The following is a 27,018-nucleotide window of genomic DNA, read 5'->3' on the forward strand; positions in this document are numbered from 1 at the left end:
TCTATTTCTATGTCTATGTCTTTGTTTAACTAAAAACGAGAGTGCTTAAATGGAAGATCCCCTCTGTCTAGGTCTACATTAAAACCCAACTACAGCACTACATATAATCATATTTACTTATTCTTTTTTTGTAACTTTGTTGTTGTCTCTTGTTGCGCTTTTAAAATAGTTATACTACAAATAATTAAAAACTGTCCAACAGTAAACTAAATTTCACATTTCAAATGGCAAATAGTATATGGAGAAATCTTTATATATGTTATATGGTAGTCTGATATGGCCGCTTACTTAAGAACTTTTCAAGTTGAATTCAAAAAGTTTTCAGACGGACTCGATGATCGATCGATCGATGTGGTCAACGTAGTATATGGTATAATCAATATGTATATAACTGCTATCTTATCATATATATATATTGTATGTATATATACATATTATTGTAACATATTATAAATGTTGGTTATGTGTATGGCATATTTGTTCATTGATTTAGAAAATGTGTGTTTGCTGTCAATGTCTTTTTCTTTATTTGGAAGAGTACCATTCGTATAGCTTCTAAGAATTGTTTTGTTTTTAGTTTTCATTATATCGATTTCTATGTTAGATATGTATGTAGACTTGGATAGACAATGGGAATGGGGAGCACATATGTATATAGAATATACTTTTGTTTTTTTGGAATGTAAGTTATAATATGTATGTATGTATGTATGTAGGTGTATATATACTTTGTATTTGTATCTTATTTTGGACCCAAAAAGTGTATTCTATTCTCTTCACTGTTCACTGTGTTTAGCTAAAGCTTTTGCATTGCATTGATGATATATGTATTGAAATTGTAAAATTGTTAAACGTCTGTTTCATTGCTTGGGTGTCGCTGGAGACTTTGCAACGGCGTCTGATGGGAGATCTGCTTCTGGAGCAGCGGCGGGCCACCAACACTTGGACCACCGATTGCCTCATAGCCTTGGGCGGTGCTGCCGGGCGAGTTGTGGTGCGATCGCGGACTGGGCGGTGTGGGCGTGGCGGGTATCTGATGCCAGTTAATACTGTTCTGAGAAGTGATATTGCGTGTCTTCAGCAGGGGTGGGTTCTTCGTTGACGTCGAGAAGGCCATGCCACGTCGCAGAGGCACTCTGCAGATACACAGATACACACACACACACACGCGTACACACGCACAGTTTAGTTATCGATAGTATCGATAGACGATAGTCGGATGAATGGACATTGAAGATTGAATTACATACAAAATGCGAGGTAGATGAAACAGTTAATTCGCATTCAATGCAAGCGAGTATGGTCTAGTCGAGTGTGCTCGACCTGCAGATACCCTGTACCCAGCTGATGATGTACACCACGATTCACACACACACACACACACGAGAACAGGACACCAACACATACAAAACGTCACACACACACACACGCACATAAGCAGCCAGTTTATGAAGGGGATGAGGGAAAGAAAAGAATATTTATGGAATATGGAACAATTCAACTCAAACCTTTAGCTAACGAAATATGTTTTCTTTAGCAATGAGCATTCCTATAATCAGTCGGACAGACACACGGACTCTCCAGAGTACAGGGTATTTGTTGCACCCCTAATTTCGACGCTGCTGACTCACCTAGTTGGGCTCGGTGGCGGATACGAAATGCCGCGGTGACTGGGCGATAACAATAAGTTGCCCGAGTGACTAGTTGTTGTGCCCGGCACAAGCAAGGTGTTGTTACTATAAATATGGGTTAAAGTTAGCGGCAAACAACAGACGATCTTGACAATCGTGGAGGACTACAACAGAACCACAAAGAAGCAAACTCAAGTACAAATTGTGAGAGATCAGCTAAACTTTTTGTTTATCAGTGGATTAAGAAATCAAAAAGGAAACGAACAATCGGAAGCATGTACGAACATTAAAGCAGATGATCGAATATATATATGTATCTATGTACTTTGTATGCGAATGACAGCGCTACGATTAAAGTATTTTATCAAAAAAAATAATATATATATAGTGTATTGTAAAATGTTTGATTGCTTCACAAATAACAAAACTTAGTACAAGTATTTTTAAATAATGCTAACTATCGATATAAATATGCAGTTCTTAATGATACGAGTGTACAGTATATATAAATATATATAGTTGATGTATATATGGACGGTCGTGACGACGTATACAGATAGAGATTAATGACTGACGACTGAAGGATTCCCAATCGCATGATTATAATGATGAGTTGTAGTTGTAGTTGTTGTTGTTGTTGTTTTTCTAGATGAGTATGTGAATGGACTTGACATGCTCGCTAGCGATACTTACGTCTGACTGTGCGGTATGCTCAAGTTGGGCAGACTCTGGCCCAAATGGTTGACGGGCTGCACGGACAGCGTGTTGTTTGACGTGGAGGAAATTGTGCCAATCTTTGGCTTGGGCAAACCGGCAAACAAATGCTGTTTACCCTTCGATGGCTGCCCATGATTAGCTGCAAAGGGAATTGTGATTAATATCGACAATTAAATAACATATAATTAAAAGAGTGACTTAAAGTTGGGAAATACAATTGATTTGCAAAGAAAAAGTATAATGAAATATGAAATAAGTTGTAAAATATTGAATACAATTCAATTAATTCACGTTTGAATATGCAATATTTTTGAGCTAATGAAAGATAGATTTAAATGGATTGAATATTGTTAATAAACGTTTGTCTTCTACTACTAAAAAAATATATCAAATTGAGTCGAATGTTGGTTTCACTTAAGAAATTAATGCTTCATTACTCTCTACAGAAATTGTTGTCATCTTTTGTGAATTAAATTATGTTACTAAACTTTTGTTTTCTTTTTAAAAGATTATGTGAATTGTTCAGGTTGCTTTTATCTTCTTAATAATAATAATATTATATCTAAAATTGAATCGAATGTTTGCAATTTAGAAGTATTTTCGATCAATAGAACTTTATTCTCATACTCAATTCGAATTCAATTTATACACACAATTCAATTTGTTATTTATGACTGACTTACCCATCAAACTGAATCCATCATCGCTGGAGAGGGAGTTGGTCTTCTCAAAGTCGACGGATATGTTGCGTGAATCGTTCCACTCGACGCTGCCGCTGTGACTGTTGTTGGCACTGGACACATGACTGCACATGGACGAATTGATGGGCGACTTGCGCACACCCAGCGAATCGCCAGTGGCCGCACTCGCTGCACTGCCTCCAAAGCGGAAGCTATCACCGCCATTGCCGCTAATGCCGCGCTTCAGTCTTTGATAGATGGTCTTGGCCCGCCAGAGGGCATCGTACCAGTTCTTGGCCTCCGTGCACTGCAGCGTAAACGCTGTGGTTGCCACATGGAACTCATTGAGATACACACAATTGAGCGTATTATTGGGCGCCAGATGCACAATCAAATGATCCGTTAAATATGGCTGTCGAATAACCTTAAGAGCACCCAATCCCTTGCGGGCAATCGTTTTGCACACGAGCAGTATGTCGGTCAGCAGAAAACAGTGCACATCACTCTTGCTGACGTTGTCCTTGAACTTGTGATCGCCCTCCATGAACAGATGACGCACCTGATAGGCGGGACAGCCTCGCATCGGAGCGCACAAATCAAACATTTGGCTGTGCTGCTTGATCAGCTTGTCCAGCACCTCGTTGTTGGTGTCCTGTCAGAAGTAGAGTTATTACTATCCGATAAATTGATATATTTTACAATCACCTACCACCACTTCGTAGGATTCAATACGCGCCATGACGCCTTTGAGGCGTTCGCTCTCCTGCCGCATGGTCAGATGATTGTTCACACTGCCCACAAAATTCTCCACGCTGTGTATCATAATATCCATCACCTCGATCTCCTCCACATCATCCATTTGCTTGCGTATGGCGGTCAACAGCAAGCTGTACTTGGTCAGACGTTGCATGGGACGCACCACAATGTCGGCCAGGCGTAGGCGATTGCACATCTTCTGGGACTCACACCAGGCCAAATAAGCGGTGAATAGAGCATTGTTCTGGTTCAGCTCCTTGCAGTAAAATTGACACGTGCTCTGCTCTGCACAGTAGACCTAAGAGAAGAACATTACATGTTAGTTAAGTTGTAGAGAATAAGATCTATTTCCTTGCATATATGTTCAGATTTTTAAATCAGGTGAATCAGATTCGAATCTATTAATACGAAAGTTATTTAAGTAGTTTTTCGAGATTGTAGCATAGAAAATTTAAATTTCTGATGTGTCACTTTGTTAAAAATATGCTGCCCTATTTGGTCAGCAATTACTTTTTATAGAAGCACATTATTTAAGGTAAATTTTTTAAAACTGTACATGTTTTTCATTAGAATTTTTGATAATAAAATTCTTTAAGTAGTTTCTAAAGAATGTACCATAGAATATAGAAATTTCTGATGTATCCCTTTGTCAAAAATATGCTGCTTTATTTGATCAGTAATTACTTTTTAAATGAGCACATTTTTGAAATAAAAAGTTTTTAAAATGTCAATATTTTCCACATTTATATTAGTATGGAAAGTGAAAACGTTCAGCAAACGCCGCTACTCACCTTGTAGGGCGCAAATGTGGAGGCAAACGTTATGAAGCCCTCCTGGAAGAAGGCGCACTTGAGTGGCTCTCGTGTCCGCACGCTGTGCGCCACCATTGGATACAGCCAGAGTGTCCAGAACTTGATGTTTGCCTCGCAGACGGAACGTATGTTGGAGAACAACCGATGCTGATCGACCTCAATCAGCAGGCGTTCCTCTTGCACCGCCTCCAAGCAGGCGAGAAAGAGCTGTAACCAATTAATGAGTTTATTAAAAGTTTCTTAAACTTTAATAAGCATGGGCTTACATCTGTCACAGTTTGCAATGCGTGTATGTAGTAAACCTCAGTGGTGACCAGTTCCCAGATGGCAGTTTGTATCTTAATCTCGCTATCACTCATCGCCTCGCTGTCAACAAAATCCCGCCATGTCTTGTCCATATTCTGCAAATAGTCCAACGAGTCCGAGAGCGTTGCATGCTCAAAGCCCAAAGCATCGGGACGCTGTGGCACACCATTCTTGGCAAAGTTGTTCAGCAGCTCATACAGTTGACTCTGCTGTGGATTTTTGATGCCAAATATGGAAGACCAACGCTGCTTAATCTGTTTGCCCGTCGATTCACTGGTCTCCTCTGTCGAGGCGGAGGAGAGCAGACGCGGTGGTCGTTGACGAGAACCCTGCGAAAGAGAATGAGATATGGGATTAGTTTCAGTTGTGTTGTGTAGTAACAAGTTGGGAACTTAAGTAACCAGCAGTCGATACTCGTTATCCCATAACAAGTTGAAACTGAGTAGCACATATTACTTTGGTTTGATGGCCGACTCTTAAGTATATTATCATAATGAAAAGTTTTATGAAATATTCAGAATGTTCAAAAAGGAAAATAAGTTTAAAGTGCGTACATCAAAAATAGAGTGGTTTATTTTGAGTTATTTTATATAGATACACTTCCCAACTTCCTTAGGAAGTTCACTAAGTATTAACAAGTTGAAGCTGTGCAGCTTTTTTTGCACATATATTAATGTAAAGTTTTATGAAATGAAAATATTATTTTTTCGATTCCTAATGTCGAAAAAAACAGATTGTAAAATAAATTTGAAAAGCGTGCATCAAAAAATAGAGAAGTTTATTTGATGTTATGATATGAAGAAAAGAGCGAAGAAAACTACAGTCGACACTTTGCACTTTATCAAATTATTTCTTAAATGCCTTTCAAGATTATTATCATAATGAAATGTTTTATTATGTATTCATAATACTTTTGTTCCAATTTCAAAGAATGAAAAGAAGAAATTCTAAAATAAGAGTGAGGTGCGTGCATCGAAAATAAGTATTGTTCCCAAATTTAGAAACCCAAGCTCTTGGAGTCTCTGAATAACAAAAGAACTGACAGCTTCGACAGCTCATCTGTACACTCTGCTTTCTTTTCTCAGAAATGTTTTACCTCCTACAACACTTTGTAGTTTCCTCTAAGTTATTGCCACCCTTTTTAACACTCTGGATACAAAAGAGTACTCACAAATGAAGCCGCTTTCTGCAGAGTCTTGCGACTGTTGTCACGCTCGGTGACCACCAGATGATGTCCAGCCAAGCTCTCCACGTCGGTGTGCTCGTCCAGTAAACTACTCGCTGCACCTGTCAAGGAATACGAGATGAACTCAAATAAATCGACCTATTTATTTAGACTAGAAAACCAACCCGTGTCCAGGTGACTGAGGCTGGGATTGCTGTCGGTGACCGTGATCTGGGAGAAGCTCAGGTTCCGTCTGTCCAATGCCTGTCTAAGTGCATGCCTGCGAATGGAAAGAGAAATGCTTAATCAAAGTGCCATATTATTTCAGTTGGCGCAATTACTTACTGCAGAGTTCTGCCCTTGATCGCGGGAATGAATTCCTCGTCGGGCAACTGCGGTGTTTCCAGGCAAAAGGATACCGAAAAGTATTCCGCACTCGATGCCTATTGATATATTTTTGTGCAAACAATAAATAATAATCATAATCATAAACGTAATCGTAATCGTAATCGTAATCATAATCATATGGTTACACACCGGTTTCTCGTGGGTCGAGGAGGAGGAGGAGGACGCCAGCAGCCGCTGCTGTTGCTGCTGGTGTTGCTGTTGGTGGCCAAAGGAATCGAGAGGCGGTATCAGAGTCCCGGGGGGCAGTCGTCGTCGTCGTTGTCGTTGTGGGTGCGGCTGCTTCGTGATGGCATGGCACCACCGTGTCGAGGCCATCCAAGTGGGTGAGACTTTTTTGATTTCAGCTGAAATGAAATAAATTACAAAACTACCATGTGAGTCATGCTCGCTTTACTAGGGCAACAGCAACGACGTCGACTCCAATATTGATTCACACGCGCATTCAATCGCAATTTGAATTTATTCATAGTCAATGCGCATATACTAATCTCATTAGCATACATAAATAAATTATTATTAAACGTCAAACATCTGTTTAAAATGGGCATCAAATTAATATCGATCAAATGCAAAGCAAAACAACACAAAAAAAAAATAACAACCAACTAGGCATAAATTAACATAATCGCCATGTTTTCGGCCATGTAAGTTTAGGGGTTGCTTGTGTGTCCTTTTTTTGTGCCGATTAAAGAGCTGCTTTGACCACAGCTTGTGGCTTTAAGGTTAGTGCAATAAATACAAAATGTATATAAATAATAATAATAATAAATAAATTGTGTACAGAGAATATTCCTACACATTAAACAAATTTAAGTACTGAATGTTAAAAATAAATTGAGAAAGTAAAAAGCAATAGTCGAGTGTGGATGAAAGCATTAAAGTGCGGTATTAATTTTATATACCGCAAAATATACCAAAGGTCGTTTCAAAATATACTATAGAGTACAGAATATACCAGATTGTCAGTCAAACAGTCAAAGTAGGCATTTTGGCCCATACAAAATTATTTTTTAAACATCTGCAATTTCGATCTGATCGCAATATAAAATACATATATAATAATAACTCCTTCTGCCAGTTACATAGCTATACTAGCTATACATAACATACTATATGGGTAAGGGGTATTAAGGATTTAAGATTTGTACCACAAGTACGAATGCGCATAAACAATAAATAAAATAAATAAATTTACCCTAAAACAGAAATTAAAGTTACAATTTGCGAAATTAAATCAGAACCTAAATTTCAATACTAAGAGAAGTTTTCTACCGCTCTTGAAAATTCTATTTTTTCCTAAAAAAACAGACTAGCACATAGATTTATTTAACAATAATAGTGTTCTGAAAATGAATTGAGAGTGCTCTGTAATGCAATAAGAAGCACACAAGTTACTTGTGCCTGCATTTAAGTGCACTTCGAATAGTTTGAAGTGGCGGAAAAGTCGACAGCATGCTGATAACCAATGAGAAATGGGTAGCAAATGGGAAATGGGCAGGTGATTAAAAATGAATCGATCCAAAAAGGAGGGTGGTGAGGGACGCACATAAAAATAAATTAATGATGAAACTAAAGAGGTAATTACCACTAATAGGCAACTAATTGCTCGTACATCAACTGAGAAACTTTATAAATAAAATGAAATGAAACAAAAGTAATGTATAAATTGAAAACGTCTTTATTTTAACATTACGCACACAGGGAGAAAAACGCATTCAAAAAATAAGAATATATTTTTTTATTTTAAGAATTTTAGATTCTTTAGAATGCAACTTAAAACAAAATGAAAATATAAATTTCATTAATAAATATAAAAGGTTCTAAATATCAGAAAGTTACGTTCTAGAAATATCTTAATAAAGTGAAATAAAAACATATGTAGATCTTAAGCACTTTTATTTAAATATATTAAAACTTGTAAACCTTACATATAAAAAAGAATAATAATAATAGTAAAGTATAAGTCTTATAAAGTTTTTTAATCGGAGCGTAAATAAAATATGAGGGATTTTGAATAACACATTAAACATAATATTATTTTAAAATGATGTTCCAAATAAATTACAAATGTTCATCGTAAATATAAATCATTGATTCTGTGAGTGTAGAACCAAATAAAAATAATGTATTCTATAAATCTGTCTTATTAGATTTGGAATGGAAACAAAATACAAACGCTATACAAAATATAAAACTTAACATAAATAGCAAATTTAAAACTTGACTTTCAAATGCATTCCAGAATGCAGATCACTTTTTCTCTTAGTGTAACACAGATGGGAACTGCAGGCAACTACTTACTTGAAGTTTGCTCGTGGGTGGCGAGACAACTAGACAGATTTTCATGGTAGCACGTAGAAACTCATCACGTTTGGTCCTCAGATCTGCGGGCACGGCGATGGGCGAAGTGGCCGTGGGCAGAAATGGATTCAGAGTGTGCACCAGCACCGTGGAGCTGAGACTGTCCGTCGTGGGTGAACTGGACATCGCAACACGTTGTTGCGAATGCAGCTGATGCTGTTGCTGTTGATGATGATGAAGAGGATGTTGATGGGAATGTGTTTGCTGTTGTCCTGCTGAATTGTGCTCCTTGTGCTGCAGCAGCCGCGTGGGCGAGTTCAAGCTGAAGAGCTTGCGCCTGTGTCGCCCAGGCGTTGACGACGAACTCGACGCCGGACTGGGCGTGGGTCCTTGTGGTCCTGCCTCGCTGTACGTGGACTCCTGTGAGCCGGCTCGACTATAGCTGGGCGTCGGCATTTGAGCGGAACGCTGCAGTTCCTCGGGCTGCTCTTGGAGATCATCCTGCTCGTAGGTGCTGTGATAGGTGCGTGCTGTAATCTCGGGCAGAAACGGATTGTTGGGCGACGTCAGCGTGTACTGATAATATGCTCCAGCATCGCTGCTCTCCACGGGCAGCGTGCCATCCACATCTGTGTCATAGTTGGCCGTCTCCTCGGGAAACGAAGAAGTGTTCAAATCGTGCGAAACAACATGCGTGCCGAGTTGTTCCCATTCCCCCGACGAGGAGTTGTACGACGAGGCAGTGAAGCCATCGTTCGAGTGTCCCTGAAAGCTGCGTGTGCTCTCGTTGCTGCTCTTGAACAGAAAGTTCTGCAGCCGCGTGATGCGCACCGAGCTGCTCTCGCTGGTCAAGCTGCAGCTGCGACTGGCTGTCGCAGGAGCAGCAGCTGCTGCTGCTGATGTGGAGGAAGCTGCAGCAACTGTTGGGGCTGCTGCTGCTGTTGGAATACTGCTTTGAGTCAGTGTGGCAGAGTTAGCGGGCGCTTCGTTGCGTCGCTTGAGCAGCTGCTCGGGCAGCTCGCTGCTCAGCTCGCCGCCCATCTCGAAGCTCTGCTGACAGGACCAATAATAGATGTTCGACTGCGACCCGAGATCGTAGCAGCTGCTGCTCTCGAGCGAGCTGCTCGAGTTCGTGTTGGTGGCAACGCTGCTCAGATGCTCGTAGGCAAACTCGGGCGGCGTGCACTCGTCGGGACTGTCGAGCAGCAACGCCGTATTAATGTGTCCTCCACCTCCAACTCCTCCCAATCCCAATCCCAGGCCAGGCAACTGCACCTGACTGGCGACGACCACAGCTGGTCGTTTCTTATTGTCTTGGCTGTCCTCGCGCTTCAACTCCAGCGGACTGCGCTCGCGATGGCGAAAGGATCGACGCAGTCGCTCGGCGAGTTTCGATTGCTTGTGTGGCGGCTTCTCTTTGGGCTTCTCCTTGGCGTGTCCCAGGAGCTGCACTTTGTCAGTCTTTGTGTCTTTGCGTGTCTCCTCCAGCAGTTTCTCGTGCATTGTCCACTCGAACTCGAGCACTTCCAGCTGCTGCTTCCTGTGTTTGCTGTTGTGGTTGTGGTGTTTGGCAACAATTCTCGCTATTGTCTGTTGGGGTCCCTCTTCTCTATTGTTGGCTAATACGATCTGCAGTTCGGCCAGACTGCCACCCATTACGTTTGTCACTCCGCCCGCAACCAAAAGTTCAGTTCTGTAATTCCCCCTGCCTTGGTCGGATATCTTTAAAAAGTGTTAATTTCCCGCCCCGCAAAATAACAATCAATTATTTCTTAACATTTCCTGTTTCCTTCCCGCTTCACAACTACTTTTCGTTGTACAAACATTTCCTAATCAATTTACTTTGATTATATTCGTTGATTTCAGCTGTAATTGGAGAACAGATGTAAAATACTTATTTAGATTTGGTACGCTGAAAATCTTCTAACTCAAAAAATATGAAGAAATGGATTCTTGCTTTTTTTGAATCTAAACTATTCAAATTAATTTTTTTATCTTGCATATCCGGAAATAATTATCTAAATCTGAAATAAAATATATGGAATCTTAGCTACATTTCCAAGAATCTAAACTATTTTATTAAATTAATTTTACGGATTTTCTTTAATATTATAAACTGCTGCGATCTAAATTGAACATTTCATTTTTTCAAATCATTATATTTTTTCAAATATGTTCTCTTTGAAACATTTCTAAGTTGAGTTGGTTATGGATTGAAACGAATATAAACTACATATTAAACATTAAAGATGAAGTGTGATTCACTTCAAATTTATTGAATTTTATTTAACGAAAAACTAAATCTGATTTTGCCACTATTAAAATGTTCCAAAATGTTTCTGCAAGTTTCTATTTAAAACTCTTTCGTTGAAATTAGTTCTTCTCATTAATTTACTCAGTTAAACTGACTCATTTCTAATAAGACGACTTAATGCTAACGTCTGCAACTATAGCTTTATATCACTTTCCTAGGAACATAATTTATAATCGTTCTGAGCTGTAATTTCCTTTTATTCAGTACGCTCTTCACATCAATTGAGCGTAATTCACAACATACTCACCTCATCCGGGTCGTAAGTGAAGTGTAACAAAAGTGCTTGGGGTTTTCCTTATTTCCTTGTAAGATTTAAACACGTTTTCGCTTTTCTTTTCTTTTCACACATTTACGTTTGAGAAATTGTTTTCCGCTTTGATTTTTTCGTTGATTTTCTTAAGTCACACATTGCGACGCTTTATATAATGCCAACCGACAACAAAAATACGTTTGCTGTATGCATTGTAACTCGCACTCTTGGTACAGGTGTTAATAGGGGTAAATAGGCGCTATAGGGAATGAACCTTTATGTGAAATATGGATATAAATTACACAAGTTAATATCAAAAGAAAAAAGTATGAGAACTACAGTCGAGTATGATCGACTACTAAATATCCGCTACACACTTTCAGTAAAAGCAAAATATTGCGGTATTATTCTTTAAATGTACCGAATCAATATACCAAAAATACAAAAATATACTGAATTGTGTATTTAAGACATTGAACAAAAACCATAGAATAGAATTCTAAAAAAAACTGTACACTATATTTAGTATATGATACAAAATATACCATAGAGTACATAAAATACCAGAGTGTCATCCATTATTACTTATATAACTTCTTTAATTAATATTTCAGGAATCGTAATCCTTAGACTGTCGAATATATTTATTTAAAGGTTCAGAGATGCCTCCTTTTGCCTGTTACAAACATTTCCATGATAATACCGTTTAATACCGTACTCTACAAAAATAGATCCAATTGCTAAGATCCGACAAGATACAATTGAAGATTAAACTACTTCCACTTTTCATCCATAGAAATAAATCACTCTAGCGGCATAAAGAAGAGGAATAACTATCCAATTTGCTGCTGCTACAAAAATACACGCTTCAATTAGAGAGCGAAAAATAATACGAGTGTGCCAAAAAAAAAAGAGAAAGCATTCCAATTGTATTATTTTTATACGATGGCGCAGGCAGCACTTTGTGCACCCTTGTGACAATATTTATACAAAAAACTATATTCAAATAAAAAACCGAGAGGGAGAGAGAGAGATAGAGAAAGCTCAACAACTAAGTAATATCGTTAGTGAATGGCACTTCTCGCTTTACAAATTGTCCTTGATACCGAATTGAAATGCCATCAGACGAGCTGGGCAAAGTTTTCATAAAAATAAAAATGAAATAATAAAATCAATTATTCACAAAAATAAAAAAAAGGGATGGCCATTGAGACCATCTGCCAGCTGGACGAATGGCCAAATGGATGGACGAATGGATGGATGGCCAAGCGAAAAATCCAAAACGGATTATAACCATTTCAGAAGGGGCTTCTCTTCTCACATTTCTAGCCAGGCCAAGCTGATGTCATTTCAGCTGAAAACATTTCGCACATTTTTCAAACTATTGATTTGTATTGGCTGTGGAAGGAGATGAGGGAAGGGAACAGAGAATAGGAATAGTAGAGCATTGTGGGTGTGCCTATGGCCAGAAGGAATCTAGCTAAGAACTCCATGGACTATAAATGCAATTAGCAGCTCTCAGTTTGATTTATAGTTAAAGAACGAAGGAAGCCAACACACAACGAACCTTTGGCCTGCCTGTTGGCACCTCACTTGATTTAACTACGATTTGACCTCATTGCACTATCGTTTATTACCCACCACGTATGTAAGACACAACAAGCAGCTAACTAACCCATTTATCCAAGAACATTTTCTATCTACAACAAAAAAAAAAAAAAAGGAAGGAAGGGAAAAAAGTTGCTCTTTTTCTTTGTTGCGGTTCAGCTGGAACGAAGAACTGAAAACTCTGTAAGGTTGCTTCGAAATCGATTTAAATGTTTTGTTTGCGTGTTTCGCGAATTACCGACGTTACTCTTACCATTACATTGAGGTAAGGCCTAAAGGTAAGGATGTGTGTGTGTGTGTGCAGTCGACTCTTTATTGTGTCCTAGATAGAACAGCTAAGAACAGCTCTAGTCAATATTGCTCGGTTAGGAAACACCATCAACCCACATAGAGTGTACTATACTCTTCCTCATCCCTCTCTCCTCTCTCTCTCTTGCTCCTCTTCATCATCGCCGTAGCACATGCAGCAGTACTAACATATTCATTTCACTTGTGCACACATATCCTCGACTCGACTCGACTATTCGCGTATCGTATAAACACAATCAACGAGCACATTGCAAAACCCAACTGAACCAAACCGAATTCAACCGGCATTGGCCGTGTTCTTTTTTTTATGGCCATAAAAAACGGAGTCGCTGGCGATCTAATCAAACGCCACACACATAACATCGCCAAACAGGCAAATATTTATTGCTAAGAATTGTGCTACGACTTCTTTTTCGCTAGTTGCACTGTTCGTAAAACTTAATTATCGATTAAAGTTTTATGACCAAGTTGCCTTATTGCCAGCAAACTATTCTATTCTAACAGCATATAAATTTATAGTATTTTGTATTCAATAGTATTCGTTTTAGTATTTATGCAGTATATCGATATAGAAAATATGGCGATTGGTAAATTTTATTAGAAATAGAAAATTCATATTCTCATAAATATTAATTTTCGATTCTTAAGAAATTAAAATACGCATAAATGTAAGCCTAAGTAATAATTTTCTATTCTTAAGTATTTTTTCGGTATATCTACATATATGGTATATTTAAATATACCTACGAATAGAAACTTAATATACTCATAAATATAAATTTTGTATTCTTAAGTTTTTTCTCTGTATATATACTTAATATATGGTATATTTTGCAATACTTAAGAATATAAATTTAATATTTATGCGTATATTAATTTTCTATTCTTAAGTAAATATACCGAACAAATTTTTAAGAAAAGAAAATTAGTATTTATGCCTATATAGAAAATTAATATTTATGCGTATATTAATTTTCTATTCTTAAGTATTTTTCGGTATATTAAGTATAATATCGTTTTTGCTTTGAAATTGAGTAACGGATATTTCACAGTAGAGAACACTCAATTGCAGCTTTCTAACTAATTGGTTATTGCAATTGACGTTGCAACTTTTCCAAAACTTTTTTTTATTATAATCAAGTTAACAAAAGGTCAATTCTATAAAAATGAAATATATTATACTTATATAAAAAGAATTCAACTTATGTTAACTTGTTTGTTTGATGCCAAATCATGATAGATTCAACACACTATACATAAAAGAGTCTTTGGCGGTCTTCATTTTATTGTCTTGATAAACTGCCATGAAATTTATTGCTCAGTTGCTCTTTGTGACACATTGTTAACTATCACTATGGTTTAGTTTAAAGATCTTGCTGCGGTTCAACTCGCAGCAAATGTTGAACAAGATCTAAGCTGGAGATAAAGTTTGAAACAAATTTATGGTTTTAGCAAATTATTTGAAATTCTATTAATAATTGCAATAAAGTTTGTAACAAATATTATAGATATTAAATGAAACAATAAGTAGCATCGTTTATTTAATTAAATTTGTCCCGCATCTATTATAAAATTAAAGCGAAATCTCCGTCTCAGTATTGACAAAACTAACTTGTTCTCTTTGTTTGCCATTTCTTATTTTAGCTGACATCAATTTAAAACTAAAACTTTTGCTAAATACATCCATGATATCTTGGCGAACTCTTAACTTTGATTTTGCCCTGATGCCACCCCACAACGAACATCGAGCAGAGAACAAAGAGTTACCTGCTACAAGTTACCTTCAGTTCAGTTCGGTTCAGTTGGTTAACAATCAGGCGATGTAACCATGGAGACAATCAGATAAATATGACAAGTTTGTGACAGTAAATTGGAGTACAATAAATCAAACTAATCAAATTATTGTTTACAGATTTGACTCGTGAGAGAGAACTACTATATTATGCCATGTATAATTGAGGAGCTGTCATCTAAGTAATTCAATTTCGGCACACACGCATAAAGGAGAAGAATCTTTTCTCGAAGATGTTATTGATGATTTATTGTCTCATCATACGACGGGGATGGAGGAAGAGGAAAAGGAAGAAGATTTTCTTCTGTGTGTGCCTTGCATCTTGGCTTTTTGTCTTACGTCATTGGAGGTAACTCACGGTGACTTTGCCGCAATGCCAGGCAAGGTTAGGGTCCCCTGTATGTGTCATCATTATCGCCCTCGCCTCACGTGGCAAACACAAGCCAGCCAGCCGGGGCAGCAACCATCATCATCATGCCCCCTCCTCTCCTCTAGGCAGCCCACCTGCACCTCCCACCTCCGCCTCCCACTTGCTGCTGTTGCTGATGATGGCGCCTCCAAGCCTTGCCTTGCCTTGCCTCGTGTTGTTGCGTTGCCAATACCAAAAAACCAAAATCGATCGTTGTGGTTACTTTTCGTGAAATGCCATATATATTTTTTTCGCATTCACTTTTACTACTACTATGTATAGCTATAGCTAGCTAGCTATGTGTGTGTTTTCCCTCGTTCTTTCCTTCTTCCTTACTCGTCTGATATTGTTGTAATACAAATTTACGTAAGTCTAAGAAGCTCCTTACTCCGTCTAGAAAATATTATACACGCAAATTCGGTTTTCGGCTTCAGCTTTAGCTTCAGCTTCGGCCGTTGTCCAATATTGCCTGCCTTTTGTTTGCCAATTTTTATGAGCTTTCCTCACCGCTTTCCCTCCCACATTCTCCCTCCCACTTTCAGCGTGCGTATATAAATACATTTAAAGTTTAAGGAGCTGCAATAAAACAACAACTTGTAGCATTATAATTAATGACAAATTGCAGGTGCGCGTTAACATAATGAATACACGCTGCTTTCATTCTTTTAAAATGGTTCGCGTTGATTCGCCATGATTAATGGCTTTCTCACCTGAGCATTCATGAATGAATGAATGAATGCGGCGACGGAAACTTGCGACTCAAAGGAACCCAAAAACTAGATTTTCAGATGCGTGCATCTGTCAGTTCTTAAAGTGCTATTATCAAAATGAAATTGAAAGCTAAAAAACATTCAAGTCATTTTAATAAATTCCTCGCACTCATAAATAACATTACAAATACTCGTACACAAGCTTTTGTTTGTTGTTAACAAAACCAAGGCACAACAACAACAATATCAACAACATCATGGAAAAAAAGATGAAAATAATAATAATAATAAAGAAAGAAATGAGAAATATACCTCAACGGCGGCGTCGGCAATGTTTCTCAAATTTAATTTGATTTATGACTTTTGCCCCAAAACATAAAACCCAAGGACAAAACGAAATATTTGCCAGCCGCTCTCGGCTATACGGGAATGTATAGTATATAGTATAGTATAATATATGTTAGTACACATGGGGGCAAGAACTGTGTGCTCTGTGCTGAGCTGAGCTGAAATCGAGAGCCGGATATGTCTTCGTGATACTTATTTTTATTTGCTTCATTCTTATCAGGAGGCCATATGACTGCCACACACTCCGACACTCTGACTGACTCTGCCACACAGCCACAGTCACAGCCACAGTCACAGCCACATGCTGACGTCATCCGGAGCTCCGAAAGATGTTTCTTACCTATTTCAATATTACAGCGGCAAAAGCATGAAATTTGAAGCCAAAGCACAAGGTAGAATACGTGGCATTCAGCCAGCCAGCCACATGAAGAGGGTCTACCTGCCTGCCATGTAGTGGACCTCTTACAGGCTCCAAAAATTTATTAGCATCTTAAAAGTTCTGACAGCCCAGAAGCAAGCAAAGAGCTTCCCAGCGAGTGCGAGCGAGATGGCGCTAATTGTCGTCGTTACACGTTGAGAAAAATTCAAATCGGTTTACACAGAGTTCATCATCTGAATTGTTTTATGACAATCCATTTAAGAAACCGCTTTTAAAGATTTTTTTTGTACTCAAAATATTTTAGTAATATGTTACTTTGAATCATTTATTTGTGTATTTCTAAGTTTTGATAAGAGTTCTGAAAATTATTCTTTAATTTTTTTTTTTGCTAACATATGTTATTTTTTTCTGGGAACCAAAACATTTTTTAATTGCGTTTTCATTGGAATTTTTGCACATGTAATTTTATAAAAATAAACTTCAGAATGTAGTTTGTATTTATGGATAATGTATTTTTTCATTTGAAGAATTTTTTTCTGAACTTTGAAAGTTTTTTTGTTTTCACTGTTGAATAAAACTATTTAAAAAAAAAATGGATTTCAGAAATAAGTTTACATTGATGTGTGCTATATGTATTTCTTTAGAATATTTTAATAAGAAGTGATATACTTATCACTGAAATATAATCCTGTGTAACTTAAGTACTGCAAATTCTTAAAGTGATTATGTTCGTCTCTATTTTCAATTATTTAATTATTCGCACAGTGTTGCATTAAAGGATATATGCTGCCTGAGTAAGTTCCTATAGCTATGATTATGATCCTACGAGTATGACAACTAGACAAACCGCTTGAATCCTCTTTAGCATAGACTAAAGCTTATTTTCGTAAATATCCGACTTAATATTGTAGCCCACAAAACAGAGAAAGAGCGAGAGGGAAGCAGGGGGAGCGAGAGAGAGAGAGACAGAGAGAGTTGGCATACCGGCATAAGCGTTACAGAAGGACAATCGAAATCATGAGTGCATTCATCTGTGATAATACTCGTATAAGTCGATGACAATTCCGTTTGCCATTTCCTTTTCGGGGCCAACTCACACGTAGGGACGGACGGACAGATAGAACAACTGAGCGAGAGACTGACAGAGAGGGAGATAATGTCAGAATTCAATTAAATTCACTTGCACATGCACACACACACAAACACACACATACACAGACAGTGTATGAGGCAAGGTGTCTTTCCCCGCCCATGGAAACTGCAGAATCTGGTGCTGATCCCAAAGCCGAACAAGCCACTTGATTCGCCGTCGTCCTACCGACCGATTTGTCTGCTTGATACAGCAGGCAAAATATTGGAGAGGCTGGTGAGCCATAGGCTAGAGGAGTCTGTCCGACAAGCAGGAGATCTGTCACCCATGCAATATGGTTTCAGAAAGCATCACTCAACCGTAGACGCTATCTCACAAGTAACGGACATAGCAAGGAGAGCCATAGCAGGCAGAAGATGGCGTGGTGGTGCAAAGGAGTACTGCATAGTCATGACTCTGGACGTCAAGAACGCCTTCAATTCTGCAAACTGGAGCTGCATTATAGGCGCCTTAAGGCGGTTCAACACCCCGAGCTACCTAATGGAAATAATTGAGGACTACTTCAGGAAACGCATTCTGAGATATAGAACGGATAATGGAACCAAATCGTTCAACATCACTGGAGGAGTACCGCAAGGATCAGTGTTGGGCCCGCTACTATGGAACATCATGTACGATGACATATTGCGGCTCGACGTTCCAGAGTCTGCAACCATTGTCGGCTTTGCAGACGATGTGGCCTTAGTGGTGACAGCGAAACAACTAGGCGACGCTGAGCTACTTTGTAGTGCAGCGGTTGCCACTGTCAAAGACTGGCTTGCGACAGTGGGGCTGCAATTGGCCGATCACAAGACTGAAGCGGTCCTGATAAGTAGCCGAAAGATCGTCGAAGTGGCTCACATTAACCTTGGTCGGACCTCAATAGTGTCGAGCCGAGCCATTAAATACTTAGGCGTCCTAATCGACACGCGGCTCAGCTTCCGCGAACACCTGGACTATGCTGGTAAGAGAGCTGCTGTCGTAGGGCAGGCATTGAGTCGAATAATGCTAAATACGCGCGGCCCTAAGCAAGGTCGGAGACTATTGCTACAAAATGTGGTTAGAGCAACAATGCTCTATGGCGCTCCAGTATGGGTGCAAGCAATGGAGGTGAAGGCGTATAGGCGGAAGATGCAGACGACCTATCGACTCTGCGCGCTGCGAGTCTGCAGTGGCTTCAGGACCATATCGGACGACGCCGCTTTAGTGATAGCTGGCATGATGCCACTGGATACTCTGGCGTTAGGGAGGACTCACAGCTACAATCACAAGAGGGCTAACCAGATGGAGGATGTTCACTACATGTCGACCAATTTTAAGACAGAGTGCCTAAGGAAATGGCAAGATAAGTGGGACACATCTAGTAAGGGCCGCTGGACCCATGCTCTGATCCCAAACATAGGCAAATGGGTCAGCAGAAATTTCGGCTTCGTCAACTATCATCTGACGCAGATCCTGAGTGGGCACGGCTGCTTCCGCAGCTACCTATGTAGATTTGGACACGACAGCGACCCGATGTGCCTATATTGCTATCCCGAAGCTGAAGAAACGGCGGAACACATCCTAGTGTGCTGTCGGCGCTTTGCTAGTGAGAGACGAGAGCTCGAAGAAGCGATAGGATGTAGAGTCACGACGGACTCTATTGTCAACCGTATGCTGGAGAAGGAGGAATACTGGTCAGCGGTATGCAGCTATGCAGAAAAAGTGACCACCGCACTACGAACTCTCGAAAGGGAACGTACCCGCAGGCGTAACGGAGGGGAGTGAGCTCCCGTCAAGGTCTCGTGAAGCAATACCTCACGGCAGTACCACGAGAATTTCCTTGGCAGTTTTTCTTTCTAACCTTTTTTCTATATTCTAGTGCCTAATGTTATGTTATATTTATTATATTTAGTATTAGATCTAGTTCCTCCGAATAAAAAAAAACACACATACACAGAGTAAAACACAAGCACACACACACACACTCGCACTCACACTCACACGAAAGCAGGGACATCAGACGTAATCAGGTGTTTCCACTACTCTTCACATTATGCGCGTTAATGTGATAAGATGATGATGCATCACATTTGTATTCGTTTGCACTTTGTTGATTGTTATTTGTTAATGTTTACGGTTATGTTTACTTATGCACTTTGCACAAACACAAAAACAACAAGATGAACCACACACACAACACCAACAACATAAACAACGACAACAATCGAGTTAAGTTTTATATACATTCGTATGTATGCGTGTGTGTATATGAAACTTTGCGAGATGCGATTCGTTCGCTTCGTAATTGTGCAGTCCTGCTCCAGGGACGCGTCACAGACGTGCACACAGTCCTCTTTTATCGTCCGGACAGCGAGACGGTTCACAGCGAACTGAATACGTCTGAGGACGCGCTGCTTCGTTTAAAGGACGAGGACATCGCGAATGGCAATGAAAGCGCAAAATCTGAGAAGAAAAACATGATACACTACTAGGATAATGGCGACCACAAACAGTTCAAGAGAGCGCACACAAGCGGCATTCTCTATCCACTTGCCAGTCGCGCTCGCTCTCTTAAGAGTTGCCTCTGCATTTGCCAGGGATGAAGTAGCAGCCGAGATAACAGCTTGCTTTGAAGGAATTTACAAGAATGATATATTTTAAAATAAATTTATAATTCCATCTAAGAAGAAATACATTTTTGTATTTATGATTCCTATTTAAATTGTAATAAAACATTTTATTGCAAACATCTTATTTTATATTTAATAAATATATTCTATAAACCAGTTTTTCACATTATTTTTCAAATTTATTATATATTTTATATTTCAGAATTATTTTTGTATTTCCAATTATTTAAATCCTTATAATAATTTAATCCACTTTTTATTTATTGCCTACACAATCTAATATGTATACGCATTAATCATACCTCTTGTTCACGTTTGACCAACTTAAAATATTTATAGAATAACATTTGAAAATAGCTTAATTCAATGAATTCCGTCACAAAGCAATCACCAATCGCAACACTTTTTAAGCACACCTCTTTATTTACATTTGGACACACGTGCATGCATACATAAGTAATTTGCTTAAGAGAACATTTTTTGATACTGTTTACTTTCTCTTCACTTCGTTACGCACACCGCACTTAGTTGTTGTTGTGCTAGGCTCATAGTCAAACGTAAATACGCCTGTTTGCTCTTAGCGGCGCTCTCGCACTCTCTGTGTGTCTGTGTTCGTCTCTCTCTCGCGCTTTTGGTTGTGTGCGAAGCTTTTGCGAGCGTACTGCGATAAGCCATATGTAAACAAACCTTACTTTCATTCACAGAAACAACAACGAATATTGTCACACACAAAAAAATTATGCCAAAATACGAGAGTGTGTGTGGGTATGTAACGTGGTAAGTATATATGTGTGTATGAGGTTGTAATATGTACATACATATATCTATATAAAAGCTCGAGCGACTCGCATGTGCTATCAAAGGCGGTTGTGCTGACTCATTCTGTCGTCAAAGCAAATCACGGTTTACGATTCATGAGCGCGACAGCATGTAAAATACATACAAGAGTGTATGCAGCTAAGTTGGTGTGTGTGTGCATAGGCATGTAAATGAAAAGGTAAACAAAAGGTAAGAGAAGCGAGAAGGCATCCCCAAGACTCATTTAGTATGTATGCATGCGGTATTCGATCCGTAAAAACAGGCAATACTATTTATGAAATCCAATTTTCTATCTACAACAAATTTGTTTATAAATTCGTATACTTTCGCTCAAATCCAAATATTTACAATTATTTAATGGCTCAATCGAGCACATCAAACACATTTGCGACTTTATTATTATTATGTATTATTTTTAACGATCGAATACTACTATTTCACAGCCCATTAAAAGCAAGCAGTGTGTGCAGGGTATTTTCGTAGCGAGTAATCATGCATATTAACTTGTACAGCAAATATACACATCTCATATCTAGTCGACTACGTGAGTGTATGTGTGTGTGTGTGCAACGTATGCAAACATTAAATATGTACATAATGTACATATACTCGTACATACATACGTAGTTTAGTTTTTGGGCTGCGTGACAAATGCTTGGCCCCATGAACTCGCATAGTCGTTCACAAGCTGGCTGTTCTGGCACGCCTTGAAAGCTTCCAAAGTCGTTCGCTCTGTCAATGTTTACTGTTGCTTTTAGCTAAGAGGGGGGTTTAATGCGTAATATGTTAACCCTTTTTTTCAAACTTTGAGAGCATAATATACCAACAGCTGGCATCTATTTTAAAGAAAAGAAAAGTTTTGAAAATGATTTATAAATTTAAAGTACTTTCTGCATATGACATACTCTCCACATTGCCGGAAATTAGTCAGCAATGTTTCAATGCACCCTCGTATATGGGGGATTAAGCTACTACAACTCCCCGCTAGCGTTGCAGTATTGACATCGACTTGCAGTGATTCATCGTACACAAAGTCAGCAGCCGCAAAGTCACATACATACATATATATATGTATATATGGGTATCTATATACAGCGTGTACTTGCAGTTGATACATTGTGTGTAGTATTGTTTGCGATTCCAAAATTAAAGTCGGCACTTTGCTTTGCTTGACTTGCATGCATTTGATTGAGCGCCAGCTGGTGTAGCAGCGACAGCTTTGGCAATTATTTGCTACACTTATTGACAATTGGTTTAAATGACTGGGAGCGAAGCTAATGACAGCGAAGTTATGAATAGCAGCTGCTTGGTAGTTAGAAGATTCTCTTTCTCTTTCCTGAGGAAGAAAACTGCTTGCTTGCACTGCTTAACGGTATGCATGTGTTGCCCTTGAATCATAACACATACATAATTGCCTTGCTCGTTATGATAAAAATTACTGTGAGCAATTAAGTGGCTTGCTTACAGAATATTAATTGAAAAGGGCAACCTTCTAACCCTATTTATTACACTCATAAATAAAAATGAATTATAATGAGGAAATCAAATTAGTATTCAATACAAATTCTAGCACACTGCTTGCACTGCAATATATTTGCATATAAAGTGCACTGTTAGCACTTTGCTTGCACTGCTTGCAACTAATTTAATATTGATGAGCATAATGAAGAGCCTCACTTTAATATTGAATTGATTTCGAAATACGTACATGTGCACAAATATTTGCGTGTATAAATGAAGTGGCAAGTCTGTATTTGTGCTGGCAAATAAACATTAATTGAAATGGCTATAATGAAGTGCACTGCTTGTGGTGTCTATAAATACACATTTGCATAAATATTTGTATGTAAATAATTAAGTGCCCACTCCAAGCAGTGCGAAACTCGACGCGACTTATTATGATTATTATTTTTGTATCAAGAAACAAGCGCCGCCGTCGATGTTGGCGATGATGTTGTAGATGGTGACGTAATGAGAAGCGTTTCCTGCACATTTCAGACTCGATTCGACATCGGGTTTTGTGTTGTGGGGCTATGATTCATGCCCCCATAAAGCGCGCCGTATGCTTATAGCTGAGTTCGCTTGTATGCATGCGTATGAGTGTGTGTAGAGGAACCGCAAAAGAGACAAACCTAAGCAAAGGCCGATAATTGGCTGGCAGTGAGATAAGCGTGGCAACCGTTACAATTCGAAATGCGATAAGCGACGCATGCGCAACGCCAACACTAATTACAATGCATGTGAGCGAAAGAGAGAGATAGATAGAGTGTGTCGCTCTTCTTCAGTGTAACCCATTTCGAAACGACACCTGTTATCGCGCATACCTGCGAGCTGCGAGGCAGCTACCGTTATCTTATCTGCTATCGGTTATCGGTGCTTATCACGTACGTTGTTTGCGCTGCGATTGCAAAAGCTACAAATTCTATTTTACTTATTTTTTCCAAAGTTGCCTTCAGTTTTAGGCGTTCACTTGAGACGGCGACAACGTAACGAATACGAAAACGAAAAAAAAAGAATAGCGAATAATCCGAGTGTGAAACAATTTAATAAAACAGCATCGCAATGGTATCTGTGGAGACAATTGGTTCGATCTTCATCAAAGCGCTTAAGCTGGTAGGTTTTTTGCGATTCGCCCAGCAAGATTCAATTTTCACGAATAATGAAAAGTGTACTAATGTGATGTGTTGAGCAATACGGCTCTAAAGATAACGTTTTGCTTTTCTTATCACTGTGCGCGTATTAGTAATATTACTCATACGCACTGAAAGCACCAGTATTTTTTTTAGTGTGTGAGGGTCGCGTAGTCAAAGCTTTCCAAGGGCGGGGCATCTAAAGAGTGTTTTCATTACAACAACAGCATGATTCACACTAAAGAATTTCGTATCCCAATATTGTAGATCATCAATTTGGTCGTCATCATTCTCTATCGTTGGGGAGATGGCGGTGAATTCTTGGGCATTGGCGGCACCTGGAATCTGAATGAAGAGAAGAGCGCCGATGCGGAAATCGTTGCCTCCGGCGTCTTGGTTGGTTTCTTCATCTACACCGCTTGCCACACGATTGCCTTTGCCTTTGGCACCACCAAGCACAAGGGGTAAGCCAATAGTTTATAATCATTTCTTAGAATCAATTTAAATTCAATCTCTGTCTCGCTTCTCTCTAGGGAACTCTGTGACACCATCATGAATGTGGTGGGCACCTTCATGTGGATCGCTGTCGGTGGAGTTGGTTTGCACTACTGGAAGGGTTACATGTCCGACGAGGGATTCCTCTATGTGAACTCGGAGCGACAGGTTGGCATTGCCATGGGATCGTTGTGCGTCATCGAGGGAGCTCTCTATCTCCTCGACACTGTGCTCGCCTGCATACACTACTCCAAGGGCGACACCGACTACACACAGTAGTTAACTAATATCCCAAATATATAATATATATAGAGAGAGTAACGAGGATGAAGCATGGACATTACTTTTGAAGCGCCTTTCTTTAGCCATTAAGGCAGCTAACGAATAACTGACAATTTTTCTACACTTTTTCAGTTAATTCTAAGTGCAAATTAGTTTGTAACTCACGAACACATATTAATTAAGCCAATTGTGCATCAATTTTCTTACTTACTTCTTACATTTACCATTTAACGAGCGTTTACTGTACATCATAATTAATTCATTCTGTTTGGCTTTTAACATTTTTGCAAATATAAATTGTTAAGATCCAACACACACAAAAACCACAAAACTGTTATCAATATTTTATAGGGAAAACAATTAATCGTCACTCCGCTACAGTATTAACTGCCTAAGTGAGTCATTAGCTTAAGTTTCACAGGAAATGAAATTGGTCATTGCATTTCAGTTTTTTAGTCATTTACGATATCGAGCAAGTCTCATAGGGGTTAGGGATCTTATGTGTAATGCTCTCTGACTAAACTGAGCAGCTGAATTTTCATGAACTTCACCCACAATGGGCAAGTTTTCAACAAAAGTAATTTGTCCGTTTTCAAATTGTAATTTATAGTAGTTCAAATTTGTTATATACTCCAACTGTCAAGACTTAATTCATATTGATTTTATAGTATGACCTTATCTACTTTTTATCATGTCAATTGAATTCAACAAAATATCGTTTTCTTACGCTTAACGTATTTAATATTAGAGAAAAAAGGTTTAAAATAACTACCAACATCAGTGTAGGGATATGAAACGATTAATATCTAATTTTCAGAACAGTTTTTCAAATTTATGCTCCTAGTTGTCCCATACAACAAAGTTAAAGTTATAATAAACTTCTTGAAATGTTGTCCAAGTTCATCAAAGTAAAATTGTTTTTAATTCACATTAAAGAATATTGATATTGTATTACTTTTACGGGAATCATGTCCTCAAAATCAAATATTTTCTTCAAAATTAAATTAATTTATCCAATTCTTAGCTTCTCGCGAAAACTTTGTAACCAAACAAATTTAACTAAGTAAAATCATATTGTGTGGGATTCTATTGGATATACTACTTTCCAGTTATCCATAAGTTTACAAACCAATTTGTAAATATAAAAATTACAATTGTGGAATCCTCAAAATAAACAAGGAAGAGAGATGGGAGATACCCGCGGTATTATTTATAGAATATACCAAATTAATATTCCATACCGAAGGCTATATTTGGTATAATGATGTAGTAACCTGTAAATTTAAAAATATACCAGATTGCTGACTAAGGCCTTCAGGCCAACTAAAGTAAAACATATTCTATTGTTAGAAGACCGCTTTCTTCTTTCGCGGTTCTCTTTTCAATAAATATTGAATTCTTATCAGCAGATCGTAAAACAATAATAACAGAAAGCGTTGGAAATTCGTATTTATATAGCTAATTATTAAAAAGGTCCAAGTCTAATTCTAGACTTTCTTTAATATGTAATCTCAAGTAGTAACTCACCTGTTTTTGGGGTTTCCCGGCGCTGTCGACGCAATCCTGAGGACCACGCTTGAGGCTATTCGCACGAGTCACGGGCTGAGCACACAGAGCGCAGCGACGACTCGCCGAACCATCCTCCAGATTGAGAGCATCGAAGAGCAGAGGTTGATCCTGAATGTAAGAATTGCGAGAGCGTTGATTCAACAACTCAAGGGTGCGGGAATCGAGACTCTCTCGGTAGACATTCTGTCGCCTGTCGAGATTGTGCTCATAGTCAGTGTCCAGATTGTAGAAACTGTGGCTGCTGTTGCGGGACGATGTCGAGATCTGTCGCTGGACCAAGGAGCTGGTGCTCCGTTTGCGACGCATGACGACAGTTCTGGGCGTGCTCTCCTGGGTGGAACAGATGGAAGTGGGCGTGTGGGGTGAGGCGAGGGGGGGAATGGGTGGCGGGCAGGGGGAGCTTGGGGAGATGCGAGGGCGGCGTCTGCTCGGCGAGACTCATGATGGACGCTTGGCGTTCCAGCTGCTTCTCGTAGCCGTTGAACTTGTCGTAGTCGATGAAGGACATGTTGGCATAGCTCACCATGTTGTCGATGGCCTGCAACGACTGCAGCGATGCGCTCCACTTGGGATTCATCTTGTCCTTC

At 39.0% G+C, this 27,018-nt stretch overlaps 5 protein-coding genes across 8 annotated transcripts in view; 2 read left to right on the top strand and 3 right to left on the bottom strand.

The window, feature by feature from the left end:
• LOC133843931 (pleckstrin homology domain-containing family G member 5) lies at positions 1-26,532 on the bottom strand. Of its 4 annotated transcripts, XM_062277700.1 has the most exons (13): positions 26,390-26,510; positions 10,633-10,642; positions 6,605-6,808; positions 6,413-6,510; positions 6,253-6,347; positions 6,074-6,189; positions 4,863-5,231; positions 4,576-4,803; positions 3,738-4,082; positions 3,032-3,680; positions 2,325-2,487; positions 1,632-1,736; positions 1-1,136 (listed from the first exon to the last, which is right to left on the bottom strand). In XM_062277700.1, the coding sequence occupies exons 3-13, from the start codon at positions 6,788-6,790 to the stop codon at positions 848-850; spliced, it is 2,643 nt and encodes an 880-aa protein (XP_062133684.1). In that variant the 5' UTR covers positions 6,791-6,808; positions 10,633-10,642; positions 26,390-26,510; the 3' UTR covers positions 1-847. The 4 variants fall into 4 exon arrangements, with proteins under 4 accessions (XP_062133684.1, XP_062133683.1, XP_062133685.1 ...); XM_062277699.1 differs by lacking the exon at positions 10,633-10,642 and having other exon boundaries at positions 6,605-6,819; positions 26,390-26,532; XM_062277701.1 differs by lacking the exons at positions 1,632-1,736; positions 10,633-10,642 and having other exon boundaries at positions 6,605-6,819; positions 26,390-26,532.
• Positions 1-27,018, top strand: part of LOC133843943 (probable chitinase 10) — a 139,526-nt gene that overhangs the window by 62,723 nt on the left and 49,785 nt on the right. The window lies entirely within an intron of this gene.
• Positions 8,693-10,626, bottom strand: LOC133843935 (lateral signaling target protein 2 homolog). Its single transcript, XM_062277708.1, has one exon. The coding sequence runs from the start codon at positions 10,430-10,432 to the stop codon at positions 8,738-8,740; it is 1,695 nt and encodes a 564-aa protein (XP_062133692.1). The 5' UTR covers positions 10,433-10,626; the 3' UTR covers positions 8,693-8,737.
• Positions 23,904-25,488, top strand: LOC133843948 (protein snakeskin). Its single transcript, XM_062277725.1, has 3 exons — positions 23,904-24,068; positions 24,353-24,549; positions 24,619-25,488. Exons 1-3 carry the CDS (start codon positions 24,018-24,020, stop codon positions 24,857-24,859), a joined length of 489 nt encoding a protein of 162 aa, XP_062133709.1. The 5' UTR covers positions 23,904-24,017; the 3' UTR covers positions 24,860-25,488.
• On the bottom strand, positions 26,321-27,008 carry LOC133840033 (uncharacterized). Its single transcript, XM_062271684.1, is given in 2 exon segments — positions 26,321-26,795; positions 26,797-27,008. Coding segments are annotated over 2 exon segments (687 nt in total).

The sequence above is a fragment of the Drosophila sulfurigaster genome, chromosome 3 (assembly GCF_023558435.1).
Source record: "Drosophila sulfurigaster albostrigata strain 15112-1811.04 chromosome 3, ASM2355843v2, whole genome shotgun sequence".
NCBI lineage: Eukaryota > Metazoa > Arthropoda > Insecta > Diptera > Drosophilidae > Drosophila > Drosophila sulfurigaster.